This window comes from Seriola aureovittata, chromosome 12, assembly GCF_021018895.1.
Source record: "Seriola aureovittata isolate HTS-2021-v1 ecotype China chromosome 12, ASM2101889v1, whole genome shotgun sequence".
In the NCBI taxonomy this organism is placed as follows: Eukaryota; Metazoa; Chordata; class Actinopteri; order Carangiformes; family Carangidae; genus Seriola; species Seriola aureovittata.
Window position 1 is genome coordinate 21451580 of NC_079375.1, and position 20175 is coordinate 21471754.

General features: G+C 39.8%; 2 protein-coding genes across 2 annotated transcripts in view; both read right to left on the minus strand.

The window, feature by feature from the left end:
* Positions 1-364: 364 nt before the first annotated feature.
* Positions 365-8761, minus strand: anxa13l (annexin A13, like). The gene is made up of 11 exons (XM_056392344.1): positions 8602-8761; positions 7716-7791; positions 6931-7025; positions 6670-6840; positions 4550-4583; positions 4201-4280; positions 3585-3653; positions 2244-2345; positions 2076-2151; positions 1861-1973; positions 365-1700 (listed from the first exon to the last, which is right to left on the minus strand). The coding sequence occupies exons 1-11, from the start codon at positions 8614-8616 to the stop codon at positions 1581-1583; spliced, it is 951 nt and encodes a 316-aa protein (XP_056248319.1). The 5' UTR covers positions 8617-8761; the 3' UTR covers positions 365-1580.
* A 1417-nt stretch (positions 8762-10178) lies between these two features.
* The window catches only part of LOC130179457 (probable G-protein coupled receptor 158), a 60550-nt gene continuing 50553 nt past the window's right edge, over positions 10179-20175 (minus strand). The window contains exons 9-13 of the mRNA XM_056392450.1: positions 18822-18927; positions 16278-16424; positions 14975-15218; positions 13318-13874; positions 10179-13135 (exon numbers count right to left, since the gene is read on the minus strand). Coding sequence (XP_056248425.1) covers positions 12158-13135; positions 13318-13874; positions 14975-15218; positions 16278-16424; positions 18822-18927 — 2032 coding nt within the window. The 3' untranslated portion in view covers positions 10179-12157. The remainder of the gene's footprint in view (positions 13136-13317; positions 13875-14974; positions 15219-16277; positions 16425-18821; positions 18928-20175) is intronic.

Consider the following 20175-nt stretch of genomic DNA (forward strand, 5'->3'; position numbering starts at 1 on the left):
CCGACGGTGTCCGTCTGCGCTTGGTACTAAGTTGTAGTTGTAAAAAACAACTGTTGTGTAGTTTTGGATCATAGGTCACCAAAACAAACATTAAGAAATGGAAACCAACCCTGTAAATGTTATATTTAATATCTGAGCAGAATGTAAATAAAACCTGTGTTCATTATACAGTATATTAGGGCATATTATAAAGTTAAGGGTTATTATATACAGTAGAAAATATCTAATTATAACAATGATTTCATCAATGCCAGGTTTTTTTTCTTGGGCAGCAGCACATACATTGTATTGTATGTATGTGCTGCTGTTCATCTCGTGGTGCGATGCTGCCCTCTACAAGAAATAAGGAGAATGAAACATTAACTTCAGGGGGAGTTAAAATTTATTATTACTATATAGAGTACATACATACATATTTCTATGCCATTAAAAGAGGTTAACAATTACTTCTTTCATATAAGTTAATGTATTCATTTGCTCTTTGACACAATGGTTTATTGTAGTAATTGATCTTACTGTAAACTTGGTTTTAAATTAAATTAATTCATATACATTGCCATACATGAATACAGACAGTGTGGCCATTATAAGTGATTTCACTTCAGGGGTTATAGATTACAATTCATGTCTTGTTTAATATCATTATCATCATCTAATGATCTTAAATGTCCTATCACCTCACCTGGTATATGACTGAAACCTTGTAGTAAATTTAAAGACTGACAACAGGAAAAATGCAACTGTTTGAAAAGGTGTAGAAATGTGAGAACAAGGCAGTTTGTGAGCTGTGATTAAAAATAGCTATGAACAGTTAAAATCCCACATCGCATCTTAGGGACGTGACTACAAAAACGTCATCCTGTTTACTTTAAGCCTTCGTTAGTAGGGTAATAACATCCTCCTGTATAATCAATCCTCTGGTGTGTTCACATTTCAGAGCTCAAATGCGATAATTCGGCACTTATGTGTTGAGTGTTGCAGCAGAAAGGAAATTGCATCGCTATAATTTCATGAAAGGCATCTCTGAGTTGATGATGATGACGGATGATAGAGATGAATAAAGTGACAAACATAAAGTAAGAGGCTGCATATTGAATGTTGAGCAGCAGCAGCCTCTTCATGTTTAAAGCTTCGGGATAAGCTTGAAATGGTGGATTGATATTTTAAATACAAAGACTATAAAGCTGCTTATTGTGAATAAAGGACTTCTTTTTGGATAAATACGTTAGCATAAAGCTCAGCTGCACAAGTTCCACGTAAGTTGCACAGAACTGCCATAATATTGTAAAACAGATAACAACAACTGTAAAGAAAAGTCCACTGAGTGTGACGTTCTTGGTAAAACTGTGTTAAACACGGTATAATATATTAATGAGTAGGTTTTTGGTCCGTGCTGCAAAGACAACTGATTGTCTGTAACAGAGAAGGGAGAGAAGGAAATGGATGTAAGTAAGATAGAAAGTGGTCCTCGAGGTGAATGAGTGAAACTGCTAAAAGTAATAAAAGGAAGAGGAGTGAGGAGAAAGAATGAGTGGGTGCAGAGGTTTAATAAAGGCCTGTAGGAGGAAAGTGAGAAGAGTTTAGTGTAGGATCTCGATGAGGAGGCGTTTGAAATCTCCACCGCACTCTGAATCCAGGGCGTCTTTCAGGGTAACATCGTACTTCTCCAGGTACATGTCCTTAACTGTCTCCAGGTCGATCTGTGGGTGAACGACACAACACTGCTGTCACCACAAAACACCCTTCTTTGTCTATTTGTCTATTTCTTTGTCTGTTAAACATCACGACTACTGTTCAGTTACACACACACACACACACACACACACACACACACACACACACACACACACACACACTTGCCTCAGAACGGCCAACAATGATGCGAATGAGTGTGTCCTCGTCAGTGCCCAGTCCCTTCATGGCAGCATTAAGGCGTCGGGCAAAATACAGCTGTGGGTTCTTGGCGCACCTTACTATAAATCACACACACAAACACACACACACACACAGTCTGAATGTGTTATGACAGGAACAGATGATTGATCTGATCAGTTCATCGGCTTGTTTCATCTTACCCAGAGTAATGTAGCAGTCCTTCAGGGTTCCTGTGGCCTCAGAGTCAATGGTGTCCAGAATGTCTGTCCCTGAAAGCTGAAATGACAAAACAACATTATATTAAAAACACACACAAAAATAATGCTTTAAAAGCAACCTTTTCTTGCACGACTGAGTTCAGTACTTACAGACTCATAGAACTTAAAGGTGGCCTGAAGCTGCATGTAGTTCCTGTGAGTCAAGATGAAGGTAAAGGTCGACTCGTCTGTGCCAAACCTTCCTTCTCCCGCCTGACAGGTACACAAAGAGGAAATAATGTGCAAGCATCTGGGAATATTTGTCTTAATGTCAGATGCTTCTACTTCATTTAAATCCTCAACATGAACAAGTTGAAACTATTATGTTTTGGCTCATTTGATCAGAGGGACAAGTACAGTTTTCATTAAAGGATATCATCATTTCTCAGTTCATTCCTGTCAGTAATGATACGACTATAATAAAGTTAAATAATGAGATGTTAAAGCACAACAAATAGAAATTATAGCTGATAATATGGCTGAACTCATAACTAAGCTGTACTTTTATGAAGAGGCTTATAAGAATGACTATGAAACCATGTGATACAGCAGCAAGACTACGAGTCTACAGCCACGTTAGCACCTCTCTCAGGTTATAGCCGACTTAGGCACAGACAGTGTTGCTTTGAGCTAAAATGCTAACATCATTACGATCATCACTGTTCACCATGTTCACTGTCTTAGTTTAGCATGTTAGCATGCTAATGATTGCTCATTAGCACTAAACACAAAGTACAGCAGGCAGATGGAAATGTTTTTAGCTTGCAAGTAGGTCATAATCCAAAGTATTGAACAAACCTAAATTTTGACCTGATGATGTCGCGTTAAGGGGTGACCAAAGTTTTTCAAATTTATTCTGTAGGGAACACGATTATCTGCACAAGATTTCATGGAAATCCATCCAACAGTTGCTGTGACAGTTCACAAAAAAAAAAGGAAATTTGAACCCTGGTGGAAAAGTGAGGGAGTCGCCAAACTGACTTGGATTTATACTGAGAGACAAAAAAATCTGCACAAAATTTTATGACAATTCATCCATTTATTGTCAAGATATTTTAGTCTGGAGGAAAATGGGAGACTGTCCAACAAAACAGACCTAGATTGCCATTCTCTGAACTATTGCACTAGCATGACTAGGAATATTTGCTAATCTTGCCCTTTTAACAGTATGTAAATTAGAGAATTCACTGATAGAGAAGCAAACGTTGTGACATTACTATCTCTGCACACTTTTGTGTTTGCACAATAACACTGTGAAGCTGCAAATGTAAGGCTTCTGACCTCACAAGAACGGGCTTTGATTTAATAAACTCTGTACTTGGGAGATTTTACAAGTCATTGTGGGCTCAAATTCACCGACATCTACATCTACGATCACGTTACCCTGCAAACATCAGTGGGATTTAAAGGGGAAACTATGAATAAGGGCTCAGATTTCATTTGAGAATGTACCTCAAACAAAGATGTGGCATCCTGTTCGGCTAAACCCTCATCCACCTCATAGCCTTCATCCCTGCTCGCCTGTAGAGAAAAGAGGGATACGGGAGGAGGTTTAAGAGGATGGATACGCATGAGATGATGCATGTAGAAAGAGTGTGAGGGAAAAGATTTAGTGAGTGAAGCAAAGGTCAAAGAGATAGATTACAAAAATAATCTCAGGCGTTTAATGGGATAACAATCATCTGCTCCACATTAATGGGAAATATTTGAAAGCCATTGAAGTGGCAGCTCTTTGGATAGACGTCGCTGTACAACATGAGTCACACTGTGTTTGTCTGTTCTTTCTGCAGGAAGGAAAAGAGAGGGGAAGCAGAGAAGGGTGGGGGCGCTGGATGGCAGAAGGGCCAAAGCATGCCAAACAATGATGTGATGTGTGTCGAATGTCTTGGTGGGCGAATCCCAGCATGAAGAACAATTCTGAAAAGCATTATCAAATGATGAAAAGTACCATTCAGCTTCTTGGATTGGCTAAGGCTTTAAGAATGGCTGGATTTATAGCTACAACTGTCCCCTTGAAGAGTCACATATGTTCCTTGGTTAATAAAAACCTCAAAGAGTCAGTGTTTACCTGCAGCAGTGAGATCAGCAGGTTCCTCACATCTCCACTGGTATCGTCCTCAATGTCTGCGTCCAGGTCACGGTCGTGCACTGTAGGGTAGAGCCACTTTTATACATTCAAAGTAATCTCCCACATTTGGTAAGGAGTGAAATGTGAGAACTCAGTGTTTGTGGCCAGAAAGTGAGGAAACCATTGCTCACTTCACAGTGAGTCATTCTCAAGAGTAAAACACCCAAAACCTTAAGACAAATATAACAGTACTTAGCTGGGTTGGTTAAATGACCACAGTTTCCAGTATGAGAGAGAAACATTGGATTGAAAGCTTTGTATGCATGACTCAGCGTGGAGGAAAACTCACCCTGGGCATATGCCTCCTTGTAGCTCACAATGTCCTGTTGGGAAAAGGAAGATGAGACTCTGTCAGCCACTAACACTAAAACTAATCAATATTTCTTTTACATCAAATTAGGTTAAATGGATCAAATGACTATGAGTGATTTTAAAGGGCTAGCATGTGTTTTTATAAATAATACATTGCCTGACATAGGAACTCATACCCTGAAAATTAATATAAAATACATAAAAAATAATGATTAAAATAAATAAGTAGAGAGACACTTTTCTCAGAGGGAGGCATTTGCAGCATAGCAGTGTCAGTTATAGAGCGATATAACAATGACATTTTGTTATAACCCATCTCACTTAGTTAAACACCTCAGTCTAGTAACAAGTCCATCTTTCTATTAAAGCCTCCATTTTCAGCTGTAGACTTGCAGTCACCTGCTCCAGTCTTTGCATCCACTGAATAACGGTTGGTGGCTTTGGATCTTTCCAATTAATCGTTTCTTGGCAATCAGTATAAGTATCCATTGAGCGTTTTAGCGACTTTTAGCTAATTGTTTTGGTTTTACATCCCACAAATTTTCCCAAAAGTTTCGGTTCAGCCTCATTGATCTTATGTTGTTTTCAGCGTTAAAAGCTCTAATAACCCACTGCACCAAACCGCAGGAAGACAAAGTCAGCAACTAGCTGATGAAAATACTGGAGCAGTTGGAGAGCCAAATGCTCCTTCCCCTCAGGAATTGAAGGGAATGATTATGTTCTTATATTAGTCTGGTGGCCAGAAACACGACTCTAAATGAATGCTCATGTTGTTGCATGTCTGCTGAATGTGTAGATCAACACATGTTTGCTCTAAGCAGATCACATTTATGAGGTGATAGTATGTCATTGTTGTGTTTATAGCTTGATTCTGCTGCAACTAAGTGGCCAATAAAACAAAAACAATAAATCAGTTAATGAAGGTTTAACATCTGTTGACCACCTGTGTTCGGGGACTGTGGGTGTGTCGGATGAGTTTATTAAAGTCAAGGGCGGAGGTTTGCATATGGACGTTAGGAACATGTCCACACCAATATTTCGGGAGGACTGAATTGTCCCTGCCAATATTTGAGTGAATTTGTTCACACTATGTTTGAAGTGAAGTCATATTAGATCATTACGATGTGCCCTCCAAGAGGCTACGTCTACAAGACAACTGATTTAGGCACGCTAGCATTTGATTGGCTGAGAGGGCGGGGACTATCTGAAGGCTCACGTCGTGTGAAGATATCAAAGTAAACTGATGTTAGCTAGCATTAACTGGTGAGCTAACCCTGGCTTCAGTTTATCATGATGAATACTGACTTTTTTTACTATATTATGACTTTTTATGCCTTAATATACTATTACATTTTCATACCTCACTATACTATGATGTTCTAGTGATCTACTATAGTAACTAGTTGACATTAGATGGTTGTTCAGTGGTTAAAACTCTTGCTTTGCGATGTGAAGGTTGTGGGCTACTGTTGTATACTAACATATTTCTATGCTTTACTATACTATGATGCTTTCATCCCTTACCAAACTATATATAACTGGGCAGAATGGTGGTGCAGTGATTGTAACTTTTGCATTGCAATGTGAAGGCCATGGGTTCGAATCCAAGGCCCTTTGCCTTAACAAGCCATGAGAATCTTATACCTCATTACACAATGACCTTTTAAGTCCTCACTATAATCATTTCATGAAGGGGTAGAGTGTCGGTTCTGGGTTCTGAACCTGAGGCCCTTACTGTGAAGAGTCTGCATGTTGTCCTTGGGTTTCCGGCTTTTTCCCATAATCTAAATGTATGCACATGAGGTTAATTGGAGACTCTAATGACTTACTATACAATGAGTTTTTTATGCCATACTATGACTTATTGGCCTTACTATACTATTTATTTAATTTTACCATACACATCTATCTTTTATATTTACATATACAATGAAAATATGCTAACAGGCTTTAGGATGGATATATATTTATGTAAATCACATCTTCAGTGTTGAGACCAAACCTACGCCCTTGGTTAGAGTTAAGGTGAAGATAGAAAATAATAGACAATGAAAATAGAAAGACATTGCACAGCAACAGTATCACATATTGACAGACCTGATTGGTGGCTGTGCACAGGATCTCTACCAGCACAGCTTCATCTGTGCCCGCCCCCTTCATGGCCTTTCTCAGCTCCTTGGCAAAGTAAACATGAGGAGGGTCCAGCATGGCGATGGTGGCTTTCTCAAAACTACCTGTCAGCTCTTTCTTCAGGACCTCCTCCAACTCCTGGACCAACACAGAGGTAACATGATGCATGGTTGTCATGTGTGTATATACAGTAAAAGAGAGAGAGAGGGAGGTACTGTAGGCACTTACATCATCATATTTTTCAAAGTAAGCTTGCTTGATCTCCACACGCTGAGCTGCAGAACGATTGGCCAGGATTTGGGTGATGGCCTCTTCATCTGTGCCTAGAGAGTATACAGCAGTGTACACATAAAGGCTGATTTCAGAAGCCTTGAAATATAGAAATATAGCATATGGTATTGCATGGTAACAATATTATAACAATACCACACTTTTGTTAGACATCTAAAAGCATTTTAATGACTGGAGGCAGTCTAGGAATCCACAGGCCTTTAATAAAATGGCTGCCACACATTTCAGCTTTCAGTTTAATTCAGCCTTATGGAATATAATAGTCTTACACACAGCAATATGTACCACTACTATATGTAGTATTTCCACCTTGACCACACTCAGAGCAATAAAGAGCAATTTAAAGCACTAAAAACTTTAATTCAGCCGAGAAATATCCAAGTGCATCTGAGAATCAGCTCATTTCTTAGCATGTCAGTTTTCACTATAAATTTGGGAAATAGACTTTTAAAATGTTTTGTCTGTGATATACCAGACGCTATAACTCACACTGACAGCTGCTCAAGGAGGAAGCTTTATACTGTGTATTGATGATGCCATAATGGTGTCAGGTCACCTTCTTTAAACAGAAAGTGCATGTTGTGTGATACATAATAATGTACGTTTTCATCCTCTTATCAAACAATGTTGAATTCTGAAAATGATTTTTGACAACCGGATGCATTCACAACAGGAATGAATGAAGAAAAAGCAGCATCATTCCAAGCATCGCACACACTTACCTAAACCTTTACATGCTTTTCTTATAGCCTTGATATCAGCTGTGACATCGAAATCCTCATATGGGACTAAGGTGGGCTGCAGAATAAAAAGTGACAGGGTCATTGACAGAATATGGATCATTCATAAAATCCAAGAAAATATGTAAAAAGTACACAACAACACACACTTTCACGGTTGTGTAGTGTTACTGATATAGTCTTAGAAACTTAGAAAGTAATTCAGAATAAAACCATATAAACCACTAGTGTAAAGCTTCAGTTTTGATGCTTCCAACTAAAGCAGATTAAAGAGTGAGGCTCTGGAACGCATTCATTATGGTGTTATACATCCAACAGGAAAAGGGTGCAGCCTGTGTGTTGCTGAGTCATGGGGCAACAGCAGCAACAGCAGCAGCAGCAGCAGCAGCAGCAGCCTCCTCTCTCTCTCTCCTCGCCCACCCCTCCTTTTATACAATGCGGCCTTATTGATCAGCGTGTCTGAGAAATACCTCCTTACCGCTGCTGCTGCTGCTGCTGCTGCTGCTGCCTCCTCGGCCCGGCAGCAACACTCCCTCTGCTACAGTTAACTGCGCAGGTTCTGCTCCCCGACACTGACTGTTTACCAGCAGTTTGCACTAAAAGTCTTGACTCCATCGCAGTAAATAACGTCGGTGTGTCTGTGGAGCAGGTTTCTCAGTGTTGACTTCTAATGATCTTGTCCCTGTTGATGATGACTTTTCCTGACATTTATCATATTGCATCACTGCGAACACAACATTTCAACACTGTAAAAAGTACTGGATGAGTAAATCCTCCCGTTGCAAGTCCCGTTACACTAAACCAGACTTTGTGTTATTTTAGCTGCAGAAGTTGTCAAAAATAAATAAATAAAATTAAGTTTTCTTACCTGAACGTTGCCCATGATATTCCAAACCGGTGTTTCCAGGTATGAGGTGGAAAAATGTTTTGGTGTTGTGTTGTGCTGAGCTGTGCCGTTCTGTGCTAGTCTGTAGTTGACTTGATGCGTGTCAGGTCGGATCGCTTGTTCCTGCAGGGACTCAGCCCTGTCCGGTGCTGCAGCGATGACGTCACCGTCGCTTATTAATTTAGCAGGACGGAGCTGGTGCCGCTGGAGGTTGTAAAAAATACTACAGTCAAAAACTGTCTGTCAGATTTGTTTTAAAGATGATTTATGAACTGTTTGTTGCTACATGTGGCCAGTGATGGAATTATTTCCGTTTACTCAAGTACTGTACCGTATTTAATTATAATTTTAAGGTACTAAATTCATTTTATGTTACTTTATACTCCTGTACAAATAAATTTACCTTCCCTTGCCTCAACCAGCTGAAAGATTAAAATGCTGATTGATGCATCACAGTAGTAATAATAATGAGCAGTAAGTACTTTTACTTTGGATGCTACACCTGTCTGTTAATACCTTTGTCCCTCTACTCAAATAAAACTATGAAAGCAAGACTTGTAATGGATGTCTATCTATTTTAAAGCGTGGTGTTACTTTTATTCCTTCACCACTGTTTGTGCAGAGACAGTGTGAGCTTGAATACAGCTGCTTTTGTAAAAGTGCATCACTGAGACACTGTATGACCCTAATCCAGAATAAGTTCTACACAGATTCTTTAAACATCCATCAGGTACCACATCACTTTACTGTGTTCTTAGGTCAGTAATATGAGTCTAATCTCAGGAAATATTCAAATGTTTTGTTCAAGTAAAAGTAGCCATCCCATGATGTTAAAACATCCCATCCACATTCATAATCCTACGTCAGTAAAATTATAAAAGTATAATCAGCAAATGTATTTAAACTATCACAAGTAAACGCGTGTATTATGCAGCAGAATGGAGCCTGTCAGTTATTTCATAATATTTATATGAGTTATTACTGCGTATAAACATGTAAGACGTGAAAGAGACGTGCAGCTAATTTTAACAAATGTCTTCTATAAGAAGATCTTATATCTTGTTGAAAGATCTTAATCTGAAGTGACGCATAAAATTAAAATACTCAAGTAAAGTAACTTAAGCACAGTTAGATTCCACTACTGTCTAATCTGGATATGCAGAGCCATTCGTTTGTCCAGTTTTATAGTCACAAACTTAAAGGACAATACTTGAGTAATTTCTAGACAATTGTGATCGTCGTCCTCCACTTGGTGGCACTGTTGCACAGACTGCTTGAGCGTCACGTAGCTGCTACTACAGGTTTAACAGGGTGGTGGACACAAGCAGGTGTTCTGAGGTTGAAAGAAAACAAGACTAACTGTTTCGTATTGAAATTTTATTGTCAACCTTTTTACCCACTGACGGGTTGAGATTAGTCAAGATTTGTGATGGTGTATGTTTTGTATTTATCTGTTTGTGCTAAAGTAGAGTTGTGCTGTAGACACCAGCAGGTGATCGACATAATACGAGTCACTACTGTAAAACTCCTGAGACAAACTGAAGCCAAATCGATGACAGTGGGGTTTCATAGAAATATTTAATTCAGAGTTGAGAACAGGGTATTTACCGTATGTACATGCAACACAATATGAATGTACAATATAAATACTCCCATGTGGATGCTACAACAGTTTGTAACTTTTCGGAGCAACACTTTACGGTATAACAAGCATAAAATACATTTAGTGGGCAAGTTGCAACATTTCTTTTCAAACAGCCTTTAAAACCATCTGATAGAAAAAAAAGCTTGTGAAAGTTCAATTGGTGGGGTCATGTTTATTTATCAGGCCTTTCACGTTAGAGACGCTGCTCCTGAAAGCCTGATGAGAACACGCAAAACATGTCTTGATCTTACACAGGAAGTTCTTCCCTAAAACGCCTGATAAATACACGACAACATCTGACATCTATATTTGAAAAATCCCATGTGCTCTTAAGTCCTCTTTAAGTATTTCATAGTATATGCAATGTTTTTTTAATGCCTTCTGGTGAATTTAAGTGTATCATGGCCCCGTGTGTTTTCACTGTCATGCATACACAGCTGTAATGAAGCTGAACTGACGACCGTGTGTGACTGCATTGCACTGGGTGTCACTGGTGGGTGGCAGATCACAGGACAGAAAGGCTGACTGTTGCTGTTGCTGTTGTTGTTGTTGTTGTTGGAGATGATGTGTTAAATGTCAAATTGCTTCATTTTCTGTCTGCGAGAGAGTGGCAAAAGAAAAGCTTTGGTCATGCATAGTCGTGGATTTAGCAGTTGAATATGTGCAAACATTTGGAGGAAGGTGCATTCAAGCAGATGTAAGATGGGAAACTAAGTCATAGAAAAAATATGCATTATTCACATCATCCAGCCTAGTCAGGCTTGGTTTTGGTCCTTGAAAGACTTCACATTTTCAATGTGTGTAAAACTGCAGCCTGTGATACAAGAGTGTGTCTCTTTTTCTCTTGTCTTTGTTTTTTCATTTTCAGATGGGACGTCCAACTATTGAGCAAACGGTAAATAAATGTCAACAGAAGGGAGAGCCTCATGGGTATTTTAGTACTGCTCAACTGTAACAGCAAGCCATTTGAAATATGTGTGTACATTATTGATAGCAATGCACATCATCTCAGAAGCATCATGTGGTACATAAGGAGACAAATACCATAGGCAACAACATCAAAACGTTCCACTGTCATATTTGAGTACAAATTAACCAATAAACATTTAGTTATTGGATGCTTGATACAGCAGTTTGCCACATGCAATGACTTTTTTTTTCTTTTTTTTTTTAGAAAAATACATACTGTATATGGAGAACCTTTACTGAAACGTACAGTTTTCTGCATTTAGCTGTACTGAAATCCCACATTCCTCTAATCAAACAGATCATCTTCATGCCATGAATTATGGATTTGGCCTAAAGGTAAGGCATCGCAGCCGTGTCTGGGGCTTTGGTCCTGCTTCTCTAAGCTAACACACTACTTTTCCTTAGGTCTTTTTCCCTGCCTTTTTTTGTTGTCAGCATCTGATACATTAAGTATCTGCTGGCTTCCTGCGTAACGCAGAGCATCATCAGCGTTACGGGGGAAACACACACCACTGTTCAATAAGCTCATTAGGTGAAGCATTTACTGTGTTTGTGGACAAATGATTGTCTGATCTGCTGGTAAATATGATTCATTTACAAATCACCTTGATGTAATCCGTGTGATAAAACATACGTACAATGTAACTGACAAATGGGCAAGCAAAAGTGCAGACTAAAACTTCCTTTCAAGTGACTTCAAGGTTGCATTCACTGCAATGTAACAACGAGAAGGTCGTGTTTGGATTGCATCGATGGACAGCAGGATACGTTTTCTTTACCTCATGAAATCTTTCACAATAAGGTGACTCAGAGAAAAAGCTTTCATATCAAATACAATGTTGGATCTTTATCGTTTGGGTTTCTTTGCTCTGTCCTCTGTGCTGTCGGTTTGTGAATACAAAAAAAAAGTTGTTGCACCAGTTATCATGCCCTCTCACCAGAGTCTTTCTCCTCAAAGTCCCACGGGCAAACGTCGACCATTTTTGACCCACTGATGACTGCGGGTTTGTAACTACTACTCAAAGAGCTCTCTCTCTTCCTCTCCGGTGAGAGTTTAGTTTTCTGAGCAAAGCTGGTGTGAGAGGGCTCCGTCTCCTGGGAGTAAACCTCCTGCCTCCTAATCTCCATCACCTCTGGGTCTCTGGTGGAGCTCCTCCGCCGCTCACAAGCCGGCCCGCTGCACTCCGACGACTGGCTGACCCGTCTCCTCTCTGACGGCGGCTTGCTGGAGGAGCTCCGCCTCTCTCTGCTTTTCTCCCGCCCTTTCTCCTTCTCCGCTTTGTGGTTGGACGAGCAGGAGCCTTTCCGTTTCTTCTTGTGCGTGGTGGGGCTGTTGCAGGTCTTCTCCTGTTTAGGTGAAGGTGGGCTGGTGTAATCCCAGGGGCAGATCTCCACCATCAGGGAGGGAGGCTGTAAAAGGCTCCCTGTGGACTTGGAGTGGTCTGAGTGGAGCCCCTTGGGTTTCCCATCAGTGGGTGTGACGCTTTTCTTACGCCTGATCCTGTCTGGGGAGAGGGAATCTGAATCTCCTCCCAGCATGGGCTGCTCATCAAATTCCCAGGGGCACACATCCGGCTTGAGAGGCAGAGGTGACCTGGGTGGCCGAGATTTCCGCGTTTCCCTGCCTTCCTCTCTTTCTCCGCCTTTATCTTTGGAGCGGCGTCTGTTGGAAGGGGACTGCCCTGTTTTCTGCCTCTGCTGGGACCGGCTACCTTTGGTGATTCCAGAGCTGCTGCTGCCTCTCCGGCTGCCGGTGGTTTCTCCAGGAGCGATGGAAACATGTTTCTGGGTTTTGCCTTCGGAGGGCGTCTGAGGTTCTTCCAGTTCCCAGGGACAAACCTCAGACACGTCGTAAAGGTTCTTCCCCGTCTCAGAGCAAATCGACGGCTGGCTGCCACTCACCTGTTACAACAGAGCAGCAAAACAATCTAAACTCAAGGTGCAGTTGTTGCATGTGTTGCCTGTGACATCATACAACCCTTTTCAGCTTCCACTGATCTACTAAACATTTCAGCACTAAAGCTAAAAAAACACACAAATGCATCAATCACTTTGTATTCGGAAGGTAAAAGTGTAAAAATCACCTGTTGTTTCATGATGCCCATCTTCATTGGAGTCTTGGAGTACTCCACTGACTGGCTGATAATCATTTTTGGATAATGCTCAGGTGTCTCATCCACCTCGGACAGCATCCTCCCCTCCTGTCCCTTCAGACCCTTCTTACTGGCGTCCTCCACGCTCTGCGTCTTGCTGGTAAGGCCCGGCATCTTCTCCTTGGCGCTGGCGATCACACTCAGAGACTTCTGCATGATGGAGGTCCGCAGGTGGACGGGTTTCTTCTCGTGTGTTAAGTTATGAGCGCTGGCTGATTTCCAGAACAGGGGAACAGACTCGGTGGACTCGGCTGGCTCCAGTCTCGGCGGGGTGGCGGCCGGTTCTAGCTGCTTCTTGGCATGTCTCCGGCCGATGAGGGAACCCAGCAGAGATCCTTCTCCGCCGCCTCCAACAGGAGTCATTTTGTCTCCTGCGGTCGAGCCGGTTTGGCTTCCTGTTTCCTCATCCTGGTCACAAACATGGTCATAGCTGAGGGACTTCTTCAAACCTATGACCTTGTTCTTCAGGGAGTCATCCCGTGGTTTGCCTGAGAGAAGGAGTATTAACAGACTGGTATAAAGACGGGTAGTTTCACTAACTTCTCATTTTTAGAAAAAAACAATCATTTACAAGTTTATGTAGTTTTAGCCATGCTAGCGCTATGCTAGTGGCTCTGTAGATGCTGCTGTTAGTTTGTTGGTCAGTAAAGCACATTGGTCCTAACTGAAAGATCTCAACAATTATTGGATGGATTGCCATGAAATGTTGTAAAGACACTGATGTCCCCCAGAGGATTAACTCTTGTGACTCGGGTGATCCCCTGAATTTTCCTCTAGCTGAATTATCCACAGAGGTGTCCTCTGCTCCATAACAAACGGACGAGTGGATTAAAACCAGTAGGAACAATGAATAAAGCAGATTCACGTGAGCTGAGCTGCCTAACATTTGCTTGGCTTCTTTCTCTGATAACTTAAGATCCAGATGTCTGATGACTAAAATCCCTTATCTGGTTAAAATATACTGTTGAAAACTGGATAAAGGTCAATTTTGGCTTCTGGCAGGCGACCACAACACTGACACGTTGGGACGAGACGTCATTGACAGTCGACCAAATTACACATATTGTTACCATGAATAAATCACGTATTTTAAATAATGTAAGAATACAACTCAAAAAATATATAACCTAGGTATCGTCATTTTTAGACATTTCAATGTGGAAAAGTTACATATTATAACCTTAACGAGTTGAACATCTCTACATCCACAAAATGGATTAGCACAAAAATCTTTATCCACATCCACAGTTCCCAGACGATTTGGTCTGAGCTGTTTTTTTTTTTGTTTTATTACAAATGCATTTCTACAGCTTAATTCTCCATTTTGAACAGACAAAACCAGTCCCACCACACCTTGAACACAAACTGTATCTTTGCAGATTAGCAACACTGACAGATTTTGTGAAGTTTCTAAACATTTAGGCAGTTTTTATGGATGCAGACAGTTTAAAACCCTCCAGGCTCAGAGTCATCTAACAGCTCTGTCACGTTCTTCATTTCAAAGGTGAAACTCTGTGATAGGTTCTCTTCATTTCCACGCTGCCGTTATCACCCTGCCTGAACTAAACCGGTGGAACCAGGGACTTACCCTGATGACTCGGTTCAAACGGGTTCCTCTTCAAGGTGCTGCGGTTGCTGCCGTGTTCGCTGCCGTCCTCACGACTGCACTGGCGGTGTATGTGCATCGTCTCGGGGATCTCTGTTATTCGTTTCATCAGGGAGCGGCCCAGGCCTTTCTTGGAGTTGCGCTTCTTTTGGAGATGAGGGTTATTGGCGAGCATCTTCTTACGCTTGTAGACTTCCAGCTGGGCGTACAGCTTCTTCAACTCATCCTGGAGAAGGAAGACGACTCTATTGAATAACTACGATGCTGCTATGTAACTGTTTGATTCATAGTTTGATGGTCAACTTTTAGGTATGAATAACTCACATTAACTCACGTAGGTATTACCGTGCCTTTGTGGTAAAGGTGGTTACTCAAAACTGTATTTGTGAATTGTTCTGTTCTGAAACAGACAGCCTGAGCAATTTCCAATAGTTTGTCAACCGTGTAATAGCTTGGTCTACCATCACAGAAAAATCATCATTATTAATCAAACATTTTACCATTGTTATGAAGAAGAAACAACTAATAATTGTTCCACTGAAGAATGAGACATTTTGTCGCTTTGTAGAGTAAAAAAAAAAGTTCTTTTAAGCTTTAATATGAAAATAAGGTATTTTTATTATTGTATCCTCATGAAATATAATTGCACACTGCTGTTCAAAATACTGTAGATCCCTATGCTCTGTTACTGGTCTACAAGGATCTGTCTGTGACACTGTCTTTGTGTAAATAGCAGGGTGTCATGTCCATGAAGAAACGTTAAGTTATGTTTAGTTTTGTCTGTCTTGTGACTTCTTGTTTTATTTTGAAAACCTAACTCTCCTCTCGTTTCAGGTAACTTCCTCCTTTCCCTCGTGTGTTTCCCGCTGGTCTGATTGTCTGCCCCGCCCTGATGGTTTCCACCTGTTTCCCATTAGCTTGTGTGTGTATATAGTCTGCGTTTCCCTTTGTGCTGAGCCAGTTCGTCTTGTCGTGTCGTCAGAGAACCACGTCAGCCACGTTATCCCAAGTCAGGTTCTGAATTCTGTTACATTTTGCCACAGTCTTGCTTTACATTATTTTGATACTTAGTCTTTGTCCTGAATCTTTGCTGGTTTTCCTCGAAAGAGTGTTTTTTTATTTGGGTACTTTATTAAAATATTGTTAATTGGTGCTTTGTCTCGGAGTCGTGCATTTGGGTTCAAGTCCTAGTTCAGTTGTGACACAGGGGAAAGCAGGAATGAAAAATAGATGTTTGGACTAAGACAGACTTAATATCTTGCTATGACTCTAAATGCTACTTCACCCGTATGTCCTCAGGGTCCAGGCTGTGCTCGCTCCAGGCCGAGGTGATGCTGTTGTTGAGGTAAGAGCCAGATCTTCCCATGTCCAGCTCCTCCTCATAGGCCTCCGTGGCAATATCATCCCTGGCCTGGGTCCCTTTGGACAGGAACTAAGACAGATGGAGAGCAAGGTTTAAGAATGGCATCAATGACCCTGCAGGGAGGCTGAAGAAAGATACACAATTGGAAATAGTAGCTTCTCAAACAGTATGATCTCTGGCCTACAGGAAGCTTTATTTCTTTAGAGGAAATAAAGAAAGACACATTAGATGTATTGAACTGACAGAATGAGAATGGAGTAAAGGAGCTGTTTAAGGGGGGCTGGAGGAGAACTGCAAAATATTTTACTGACATAGATTTTATGTCAAAATTACTTTCCTGTTAAACTTTAATGACTTGTTTTTTTTTTTTTTTTTTTTTGACTAAACAATATTAACTGAGATTCACATGATCTATGAAATGGCTAAAATTAATGATTGTTGCATCCAGTAATTACCGATAAGTTTCAAGCCTTTTCCCAACTGGTGGCAGGTAAATGTAAGATGAGGAAAACCTAAAACCAAGGTATTCAACTAGGTAAAAGTTGAGTTTAAGTAAAACATTTAAATATAAGTTACTAAAGTTAGTTTCAATTCTTTAAAAAAAAAAAATATATATATTTTATTCTATAGAACTATGCAAATTGTGTATAACAAATTCAAATTTATGCACTTTAGTGTTTACTGGCACTAATCTCCTCCTCACTTGGATTCCTTTGCACAGAAACAAAAGGTGAGACGAGGTCACATTATTACAAAGATACAATAAACTGAGAAGAAAAGAGCAATGTTATTTTGACTTGATTTCTATGGCCAAATTATTTAGCTTTGCTCGAATAACAAATGTAGGAACAAAAGAGAGAGCAGATATTTAACGCAGATTCAGGAACAGACACTGGGTGAGATTAGCATCCTCCCATTATGCTTAATTATCCCAGTGTACTCAACTGACTTGCACTTCTGAGGTGCCTAATTAAGAAAGAATGAAAGAACGGAGAGCACTGGTGGTGTATTGCATTTCTCACACAGCAGGAGAATTAAATGTTTTCCATCAGACTTGAGAGATTGCACATAAAGACGCCTGCGGGAGTGCTTAGCTAAATTAAAATAACCACTAACGCAGTTTGAATGAGTTTAAGGTAATGGTAGCAAATGTGGCTGTGTATGACTGTGTTCCAGATTGCTAATATCAAATGAACTTAAGATGGTGTGTGTGTGTGTGTGTGTGTGTGTGTGTGTGTGTGTGCGCGCTACAGTACAACAGTAGCCTTCAAGGAAATTCTCTGTGCTGAATATAATCTCCATTAAGACCAAGGATTTTCCAAGAAATAATATTATAAGAAAGAAAAGTGAGATCTCATCCCTGCAGCACTTTCTACGTAAGCTGCTCTCTTCTATAGATCAGTTGTTTCCTGATCATTTATTGTAGGTACCTCAACTCTATGGAATAATAATTGTAGTTAAATTCTGACACATCTTACCACTTTTCGTCAGCACATAGGTTATAATTTCATCATCACTCACTGAGTAATTTAACTTGAGTAAACTAAAATCTATTTTGTGCTCAGTGAATGTATTAGCATTTTTGCTATTACCCATATAATGCACAATAATAACCCGTTTCACTAATTCCCTTCTCTGTGCACTTTCCGACACACGGACACTCGCTCACAGTGAGCTTGTATATGGGCATGAATCTCAAAAAATGTAAATGTGAAGCTAAAATGCAAATAAATGTACTCTTGCATAAAATATCTTTGTTTTCCCACATTAAATAATGCTTTATGTGATCATAATTTCTCTAAAAGTATAATTTATGCAATAGCAAAAAATTAAGAATTTAGGCACAAATATAGTTCCATAAAAACTTGAGGACATTAATGTATTTATTGATTTTAACAAATAATTTGGTGGTCTCTTCAGTATTGTCAAGTAATATATATATATATATATATATATATATATATATACATATATATATATATATATATATATATATAATATATATATATATATATATATATATATATACACACACATACACATATAGTAGAAGATGAAAATATACCCATAAAACAATGTAAACTGGAAGGCTGGAAACCAGTGTTTTATAACTTTATCATTGTTTTATGCAAAATCTTAATCTGTAGAGTAAGCAGTAACTCAGATAAATGTAGTGGAGTTGAAAGTAGCAGAAAATGAAATATTTAAGTACAGATGTCTCAGAAATGTCCTCCTACAGTACTTGGGCAGATGTGCTTGGTTATTTTTCCACCATTGCTCTAAAAAATTATAATTTTTGCTTTTTTTTTCTGCAGTCAAAATGTTCTGTTGCACAAATACACTTTCATAGAATTTGGGGTCATGAATAAATGTAAGTTTTTAACATTTTTGAATTTGCTTCTGTTTTTAAGTAACAGCCCAGAAAAGAGCCGAAATGGTTCATGAGCCCCAGGTACAAAGTGTTACCTTTGGAACAAGCAGCAGGCCCAGAGTCACAGTCACAGTCAGATGAGTGTGAGCAAAGAACAACATGAGCATCCAGTCAGGGTGAAGTCCCGGCACCAGAGAAAACCTGCAGGAGAAACATCAACAGGAGAGAGTCTGTTCATTCACCAGCACTTTATCAAAGTATACTGTATATTTGAAAGCCAGCCGAACTGAGCACTTGTTGTTTGTGAAACATGCTCAGTCACACACACACACACACCGACATTAAAAGCAGCCTTTAGTGAATCTCTGGGTGAGAACAGAATGAAATGTACCACAAACCCTGAGGCGTAAAAATAAAACTAACTGTAAACAGAGGCTGTGTGAAAATTATAAAAGAAGCAATTTATTGGAACCAGTTCTCTCCTTTTTGAGAGGCACTCTGTTGAGGTTATGAAAAATGTGTTCACTTTAGCTTGGTTTTTAGGGTAGTGCAGTTATTTTGTGCTGAGGCTAGATGCATTTTGAATGCCTGATGTTGTAAAGCTGCAGGTAGCTGCCAAAACACACACCTGAGAATACCAGACATGCTAGCGGCTAATATAGTTCAACAGATAGATATTTTACTTTGTGTTTAATGCTAATTAGCAAATGTTAGCATGCATATACTCAAAAGTAAAATGCTGAACATGGTTAGCGTTATCATTGTGAACATGTTAGCATACTGATGTAGCATTCAGCTTAAAGTACATATGGTGCCTAAATACAGCATCTCTCATTCTCTACTGTCTCTTCCTCATTGATGCAAGATGTTAAACAGTGTTATTCATCACCCAAACCCTTTGTCTGTGTTTCTTCAATGATTTTCCTTTAGTACAAAAAAGTGCAGTGAAGTGCAGTATAACTCTGTGATATGATGCCTCTTTTGTCCCCAGGTATCCATGCTGTAAAACACACAGACAAAAACAAACCTATACAAGCTAATGTAGACTGTTTAGGATTCACATGGTCTGTAATACTTGGCGTTAGCATTTAGCTTCTTGTTTACAGAGAGATATTGACAGCTTATATGTTTTCACAGCTGGTTTCACCATTTCAAATGATATTATGTATTTCTGTGTCTGGGTTGGTAGTATATCAAATGTATCCTATCACTAAGATTTCTCACGTTGCTCCTCTTATACGTTCACAGCTCAGCGGGTTTGGCTCCCAGTCAAGGCTAAAAATGTCTGTGTGATGGCATGCATGTGTCTGGACTGCTTAGACAATAAAAGTATGATATGGATATAGTGACCAAATATACAGCACCTAAACTTAATGTACATCTCATTAAAGAGTATTACAGACTTTATGTAGACAGATGTGATTTTGTAAATCCTCGCTCCCCCTCACT

Bases quoted from the DNA above. Each gene is read 5' to 3' on its own strand.
- anxa13l (XM_056392344.1), bottom strand. The intron at 3,654-4,200 runs GTAAACACTGAC...TTTTCTCTACAG, and splicing joins TGCTGATCTCACTGCTGCAG to GCGAGCAGGGATGAAGGCTA. The intron at 1,974-2,075 runs GTAAGATGAAAC...TGTGATTTATAG, and splicing joins GGACTGCTACATTACTCTGG to TAAGGTGCGCCAAGAACCCA.